Below are 8,533 nucleotides of genomic sequence, written 5' to 3' on the forward strand. Positions count from 1 at the left end.
CGGCGTTCGGAGGCGGAGGGAAAAACGAAAACAGAGCGGGGGGAAGGGAGTGGGGGGCTGAACCGGGGGAGGGGTTTGAGGAGGAGCTGAAGGTGGGGCGGAGTGCTGAGGAGTGAGCGGGACGGAGGGAGGGTATGAGAGAGGAGTAACTGGGCAAGGGGTGTGGTCAGGGTGAAGGAAGGGGTTGGTGCTTGGGAGGAACGGGTTAGCGGAAGAAGAAGAAGCTCTGGCGGCAGAGACCGCGTGGTCCCCGCCATCTTGGACAGTAAAGGGGCTACTTTGCGGAATTTCATTACTAAGCGGAACAAACTTAGGGGTTGAAACTGGGGACTTGGGAACTGGGGTAGAAGGGGAGGATGGAGGAACTTGGGCAGGGCTCCTGGGAAGGGGAGGCTGAGCAGGTCGAGAGGGAGCAGGGGCAGAATGGTTTCCCTGCTTTTTGTTGGCCTTTAAAACCCCTTTCGAGGGCTCCTGCCTGTGTGAAGAGGGAGAGGGCCGGGGGGTAAGGATGCGGGAACTGGGAGAACTAGGGAACAAACAAGAAGAAGAAAGATCGTTTCGTGAACTCCCGGCTGGGCGCAGCGAAGTTAATACTTTGCTTGCCCAGTATGCCACGTTAGACAACCGGGGTTCCCCAGCGTTAACCTGTTGGTCTAATTTGGCCACAACGGCTGCCCAAAAGCGCGGCTCTTTCGCAACTTCGGGGAAACTTCAGGGAAATGTGAAAATACCCATCTAATCAACACTATCAACTCTTTCTTGGGGGCAGTAAAACCTCTTCCAAGTAATAAACCCTTAACTACAAAAAAAACTCCTTTTTGGGTTTTGCTCTGACCCACACCCATGATCGTGGGGGGTGTAGCGACCCCACCACGGCAAACCGCGCGGAAAAGCCGCCCCGCGCTGAATGAGCCCGCCGCAACCAGTCAGCGCCGCGCCGAGAGCCCCGCTGCTGGGCCCGGCGCCACCGTGCCGGGGCACCGCGAGCGCGAAAGGCGGCAGACGGCAGTCCCCCTCGTAGAGCTCCCAGGGAAAATTAAAAGGGCAGGGGAGGAACCGAGTCCGGGGTTCACCTAATCAAAGAGCGTTGCAAACGAAAAGTTCAGGCGGATTAGTCCACTGACACCGGAGGAAGTCTGACGGCTAGTAGATTTAAAGTCCAGTCCGCGGGGTACGGTAAAGCCCCACGTTGGGCGCCATCTGCAGAGGGGAACGTATGTGGCCCGAAGTTTAGAATCCGACTAGCTGAGGGCGAAAGGCCGACGCCCCTCTGCAATTCCTGGCCAGCACCCTTCCGGCGTCTGAGGGCCTCGGGCTGTGCTGGCTGCGGACTGGCGTACCTCGCTGGTATAGGAGAGGAACGGAACTGACCATTTCCCGGGGGTTAAACATCGGTTTATTGACGGTGATGCCGCATCCAAACACCAGGAAACCATCCGGGAAAAAGTTTTTTCATAGGGGGTGAAAACAGGATTATAAAGCAAGGGGGTGGGTACAGACAGAGCCAATCAGGAAAGGTGAGGGGATGAACTTCACAGAACTGACACTCCATGGAGACCAATAATCAAAAGGTAAAGGAGGTGTCCTGGGACCCCAGCCAACCACCATCTCCAGAGAGGAGAAGGTTCTCGAAACCTGGGAGGAGGAAGGGAGTGATTGACTGGACAGGGAGGAAACAACTTTCACTTATAAGGGAAACCAGGGGAGGGGCAAATACATATCGGCAACTATGAATAGCAGTTGCTATAGCAACTTAGCTGACAGGCTAGCAGTGGCGGGAAAAACTGGGGAAACGAAACCATTTTACACATAATAGGGGAGAACAATACATAAATTGGGGAATAACACAAGAAACTTAACAACACACTACCACACTCATGGAGCTCTGCTCTGAACTTTGGTTTTAGTAGGTGGCCATAAAAAAGCTTTACAACACATTTTATGTAAAGAGACTCATCTAATATATAAGAAAACGTCACAAGTCTAGGTCTTTCCTAGTCCTAGCAAATGCTGATGGAATATGGTGTCAATGACATACATGCAAGCCTTTCTCTGAAGCTGCAGTTACTCAACATTTTTGCCTATTAATCAATTTCTGTGCACTTGATTTTTTCAATCATACTGAACTTAAGTAAAACTCTAATTGTTGCCTTCACAGAACTACTTATAAATTATTCATATTACAAGTTTTACGTTTTTCTAACTGTAAAAGATAATTGCTACCCTATGAGTGCAGAAAGGCATAGGGTACACAAGGGCCCAGGAAGGAACTCATTAGCAGAAAATTGCAGGCACGTCAGTACGTGTTCTATCACTTTGGTTATCACCAGTGATAACTGATTTTTCCACTTTAAAGGTCTTTTCCAGCTTCCCAGCACAGTCACTTGCCAAGACCAGGCAAAGTCTCTGCACGGTGAGGGATCAAAGTCGTGCAGCACTGGTCAGCGCATCTTTGATCAAGGTTTCAGGAGGTGCTCTGGTAAAGACACCAAAGCACCAAGACACACAACAATCTCAAGAATTTTACAACAGTTGGCTGCTGCTCATCTTCAGTTTGAGCTCCGGAACTGGTAACTGCATGACAAAGTCTTACAAAGTGTCACCTATAAAAAACAGATCACAAAAAAATTGGGAATGAAAGTGTAAGACAGAGGTTAAGTAGTAGAAAATTATGGCAGAAGTCAGGTGTCCATAACTCCTTTGGCCCTGTTTTAGAGGCTCACATACTAACAGTAAGGTGCTTTTCATAAACAGAAACCAGCATCTGCAACTTCATTTCACACAAATTTATTTTGGCTTTACAATAACTGCAAGCATCCCCACTTTTGTGGTGACTTTACAATTCTAATTACTTTCAATGGCTATCCAAAGCCAACACCTTGACACAGTTACATTCCTAAAAGCTCACCTCAGATTCTAGAAACAACAGAATTCTACAATGGTTAATCCCATCTCACCTACTGAGTTTACAGAAAATTATTAAAAGGATGAAAAAAACCCACTTCAAAATACCAGTTATTTCTGGAAACAAGAAGCAGATGTTCTCCTCTGTTTGGCTCAGCTGTGCTACAGTACAAGAGTGCCTTTGTTATGCTGTCAACAATAATTTATTTTATTTATTACAGCTATTTCATAATGCCTATCAATGTACCATTTGTGCATGATTTACATTCACACAGATCTATTTCTCTACATCTAAGCCATCAAGAAGCATCACATACACGCTCCAAAGAGCAGACACTGTCATGACACAATTCTGCAAATTAGGTTTTTTCCTCTTTCCACTGTATTAATAAAAAGGGAACAGGAAGAGAAGAAAGAGTTAGTATTGCCAAATGAAGTCGAATTAACATTAATCAAGAATTACTGCAAAAAGATGAAGTTAGGAAAATACAAGAGCTCGGAGTACAAAAATAAACTCCAATTCTTTGAAGTCAAATAAAAGCAAAGCTTTCTGAGCCACGAAAGTAAACACTGTCTAGAACAAAGTCATGAAGAACTAAAGAGATACTATATTGGGAAGAGGTTCCATTAAAAATGGAAGAGAGCCTGCTCACGGGAGGGGAGGAGAAGGAAAGACAAAGAAAAAGGAGCACAATCATTTGCTGTTTGGCCCTATCAACCACTGAGTCCTTATCTGTGGCAGCATGAACAACTCCCCCAAAGACCAACATCACAGCCTTTGTATGGATCTGATAAGGAATTCTGGGCCTCAAAAAAAATTAAATATTTAATGAGAGCACACACATGGTGGCATAAGCATTCATCCTTCCCTTCTACTGCATTGAACTAAAGATTTTCTCCTATTAAAATATTCCCAGATTACCAATTTAATATCCCCACCCGTGACAAGAACACTGCAAAGTAAATCCCATATTCCCAAGCAAAAACTGGAGGATCTGCATGTATAAACACTCACAGATTTACCATCACATAGGCATTTGCATAACCTTGGGAGGAAAATGCATATATTAAAATATTAAACCAGTGTAAAAAATCCTATTGTTTAAGTAGAGGTATGATTTTTTTTTTAAGTATCCAACTACTGCCAGAGTTTCCTCCCTCTGACAAGACAGAAGGGATGATTTGTTAGGATAATCTACTATCAAAACTAATATCTGAGAGATTACTCACAAATTGTGCACTTTCAGGCCATACCTGAGAGACAGGTACACAGATTTATTTCCAGTGTCAGCACAGGGGCACAGGCCATCAGGGACCCAGCAAAGCAGACATCTGACTAAATGGGACTCGCTCAAATCCCAGAGCAGCACCTGCTGCATACACAGGCATCAGTCCACTAGGAAACATTCTGGAACTCTGTCCACATGAGACGTCACTTCCATCACATATAAACAATATGCACCTCCAATGATGCACCAAAAGAGAGGAAAGGGAGCAAAATATTTGCCAGCCTTCAATAGTTCCAAAAAAGATTCTAAATAGAGTAACACAATATTGTGTTACTTAAAAAACATACAAAAAATATGTATGCATACATAAAATTACATAAAAATGTATGCATCATTAAATTTTTGCTACAGCCCCTACAAATTCATCAAAATAATTCCCCCTGGCAAAATAAACAGAAGATTACATGTTCATCTTCATGAAGATGCATGAAGTATCTGAGCACCAACAACTAAAAAAAAATCAAGTGTGTACATGCCTAATATGCATAATTTATACACTTTAACAATTAGCAAACATTGGAATGTTACCACAACACTGAAAACTTGCCCTAACACAGATTTTTCCAAACAAAAATATTTGTAGTATCAGGAACTAAAACATTTACTTGAGCAAGACAGTGAGGTAAATTTCAAAACAGGTAAATTATAGAAATTTTTTAATATCCCCCTGCTTAGTTTTGCAATTCTTAGAAATTAAAACGCTTTGTCAAGGAAAAAACCTACAATCAAAATCAGATGGATAATTGTACTATTTCCTTACAATTGTACTTGTAAGGAAAGTCTGGCATGGGGAGTGTTTATCTGTATTTTTCCAGAGGCTGCACAGATGACAGGAATGAAGCACCAGACCACGCTACTGATCAGCACAGCCCCAACCCTGTAATTTGTAATAAATACCCAGGTAAATTGCTCATATAAACTGCAGGATCAGAAACAGAGATGGGGGCAGAAAGGGGCTGAAAGCAATTAAAACTCAAGTGGTTGAGCAGCTTTGGCTTATCATAAAATACCAAGAGTGGCTCGGGGAATTTGAGGGGGTTCCTGCACAAAAACGCAGTCAAAGGGCGCAAGCAGCCCCACAGAGCTGATTCCGTGTGGGAGGAACTGATGATACCTTCCCACCAGAGTAGGAGGGGAGAAATGAAGGCACACACACACTCTGTGCACAGCTGGATACTTCAAGGCAGGAGTCACCAGATTGTTCATCCTGTGCAGGGACACCCGGAATTTGGGTCTGATCCTAATGCTGCACTAAACAGGTTTCAGCATCCCTGCCCCAAGTCCTGCAGCCTACAGAGCAAGGAGGGCAAGTCAGGATGTTGAGATAAATAAATAAATGAATAAACAGCATTGTAATTGTTTTCTCCAGTTCACTCCCCACCCTATCTGTCCTCACATTCCAGAGCAGATGTTGGGAAAATCTGTCAGTGTCACTATGACCGGATTCCAAGCTTTGTACCTGAGCAGGTAACACAGCTCCAGACTGGGCACCCCCTGCTATCAAATCAGGGAAAAGTTTCTCTTTCTAAATCTATGTAAACAAAAGTATCCTGAGAAAAAACAAAGTGATTTAACTGTAATTATCTACTCAGCAACAGGGAGCAAGAACTGAGGACCCAATCCTGCCAAGTTTTAAGTACATGTTTAACTTTAATCACAAGTAGTCTCACTGTGCAGTGTCTCTAAAATTAGCCTGCCAAAACAGGGTCAAATTTACAAGGGAATTTAGATTTTAAAAATCATTTTAGAAGTATTATTACTTAGATAGCAAAGATTGGATTTTTTTCCCACAATTAAGATACCTTGGCAAATTCAAACCTGCACACAACGCTCATGTCACTCTCAATGGAAATTTACACAAATGCACAGAAACGCACAAGCAGTCAGTCACTGTGATATCTGACAGTTTAACACTACAAGGTTAAGCAAAATAATTATTTTAAGGCCGTTTTAGCCAAAACAAGGTGACAACCATAAGGAATCCCATGATGGCTGCTGGGGGAAAAACTGGGGAAAAAAAACCAAAAAGCCCTACAGAGCCACAGAGGTTGGTACAGCAAAGAGGAGCAGTGGTGAGCAGGGGTTCTGAGCCAAGGCAGATTACCTGTTCCCCACAGTCCAAGCCATGACGAGCCAGCACGGAATGCCAACTCCTCAATGACACTTCTGTGATGAACCCAGTTGCCCAACACTGCAAGCCACACTAGCAAAGGAATTTTGCTAACTGAAGACTCCACTGAAGAGAAAGAAAGCTCTGAAGCAAGAGGGGAGCGCTAAAAGTAAGGAAAAAAGAATGGACACTGAGGCTGCCGCATCGTTAATTTAGAGACACAAGGAGGAATGTGCTGGATATCCCAAAGCAAGTAACCATTGGGACTGAACATCTGTATTTCACTCACTCAGCTGAGCTGAAAGGGAAGTAGGGACTCTGTCCTGCTAGGACGAACCCCGGAGCAGCCTCTGAGGAGCTCTCTAAGTAGCCCTTCCATAATTAACTTATAAGGAAGACCAGGCAGGACATTCTGCTCTCCATGAAGTACCAAGGGAGAACAGATGTTTCCCAGTCTCCAAGGGAAAAAGTCAAGAGTGTATCAGTTCATAGCACTAATTCTCGAGTACATGAAAAAAAAAAAAAAAATCACAGCAGGGGAAACGAAGGAAGGCAAAGGGTAAGTAAGCAAACAAACTCCAATCAGACCTTCAACAAATGCAAATGATATCAAACCTATTTCATTATTAAGTTAATGCTCCATGGCATTACCATTCCCAAAAATACACGGCTGATTACAGAGTAGCTTGTGGGGAAGGGACAGAGAAGGCAGTTAATTGGAAAACGCGTTTTATTGTAGCTTACCAGCCTCACACATTTCTACACTCCCACTCACTGCAGAAACATCTTTATGAAGCCTGGGCAGCATAATTAGTTTGGTTTTGTTTAAATCTGCATCACTGTACAGGTAAGCAAAGCCTTTCAGCTCTCTAACTTTTCCCATAAGTTTTGCATCACTGAAATATGCATCATTTTACTTTTCGGTGATCTACTTCTTGCTATTCTTCTTCCTAGAGCTGCCCCGAAGCACTTAATGAAGCGCCTTGTGCCTGTACCCAGCGTGTTACCGGGCGTTTAAACCTCTGCTGGTCCCGAGAGGACTTCGGAGAGAAATAAATAAATATCCGAGCTCCAGACAGAAGTTTGTGCGCCAGCCCGTTCTGTGCGCGCACCGCGGATCCCGCGCTGTCGGAACACGGATTTACGCAAAGGAAAAGTGAGAAAGTAAATAAAAGGAGCCGCTGGGAAGGAGCCGGAGCCGCCTTACCTCCGGAGTCCGCTCGGCGGGCTTTTTCCGCAGCGCCTGTTTGATCCTGGGCTCCACCGGGGCGCTCATCCTCCGGCCCGGCGCCCCCCGCCCCGCGGCGCCTGGGGAGCGGCTGGCGGGGCGCTGCCGCGATCACACCGCGGTCACAGCGCCGCGGCCCGCCGGGGCTCCTGCCCGGGCTCCGGGCCCGCGGGGGACGCGCCCCGAAACGTTCCCCGCGCCGGGGCCCGGACCGGGGGAGGCCGGGGCGGGAGCGGGGCCGGGCGCGGTGCCCGCCGCCGGGCTGGCTGCTCACCAGGCGGGCGGCGCTCGGGACGCCTGGGGCTCAGCGGCGGCGGCGGCGCTCGGGGCGGGCGGCGGCGGCTCCCGGCGCGGTCCCGGGGCGGCCGGCGCCGCTCCCCATCGCGGCGCGAGCGCTCCGTGCGCGAAGTTACCGGCCCGAGCGGGACTCCCCGCGCGCTCGGCCCCCGCGGCTCCGCCCTCCGCGCCCGCACAAAGCGATGCGGACGGGCGAGTTGTTCCGCGGCGCGGCGCCAGAGGGTCCGGAGAGAAACCCCGCGGCCGGGTACGAGCCCGCGTCTCTCCTGAACACGCCGGGAGTCGCCGCCCCCGCCCGGACCCCCCGCCCCGGTCACTCGGCGCGCATCCCCCGGTACAGAAAAGCGCGAGAGCGGGCGCTTTAACCCAGAGAATCAGCAAGAAGAGCGAGGGGCGGGGCGGAGGGAGAGTGGGCGGGGCTGTGATGAGCTCCGCCCCCACCCGCGGCGGCTTTCGCAGGGGCGGGGCCGGCGGGCGGCGCGGAGGAAGGCTCGCGAGGGTTGGGCGGGGCCGGGCGCATGCGCGGTGGGGCCGTGCCGGGCCCTCAGGAGGCCGCCGGGCTCTGGTGAAAGTCGCTTTGTGCTGCCTGGGCACCCGACACAAGGCGCGTTCTGCAGCAATTACAGCCGCAAGAAAGCGTTTTCTGCAGCGCTTGGGAGCACAGTGCCCGTGAGCAGGCGTCACACCAGGCATGGTGTCATGGCA

The 8,533-nt window shown here is 48.1% G+C and overlaps 1 protein-coding gene across 11 annotated transcripts in view; it reads right to left on the minus strand.

Moving 5' to 3' along the window:
• Nucleotides 1-7,659, minus strand: part of RAPGEF6 (Rap guanine nucleotide exchange factor 6) — a 125,984-nt gene extending 118,325 nt beyond the window's left edge. For all 11 annotated transcript variants that reach the window (XM_064724806.1, XM_064724802.1, XM_064724810.1 and 8 more), the window contains exon 1: nt 7,511-7,659. In XM_064724806.1, coding sequence (XP_064580876.1) covers nt 7,511-7,579 — 69 coding nt within the window. In that variant the 5' untranslated portion in view covers nt 7,580-7,659. The remainder of the gene's footprint in view (nt 1-7,510) is intronic.
• Nucleotides 7,660-8,533: the final 874 nt, after the last annotated feature.

This window comes from Zonotrichia leucophrys, chromosome 13 (assembly GCF_028769735.1).
Source record: "Zonotrichia leucophrys gambelii isolate GWCS_2022_RI chromosome 13, RI_Zleu_2.0, whole genome shotgun sequence".
Lineage (NCBI taxonomy): Eukaryota > Metazoa > Chordata > Aves > Passeriformes > Passerellidae > Zonotrichia > Zonotrichia leucophrys.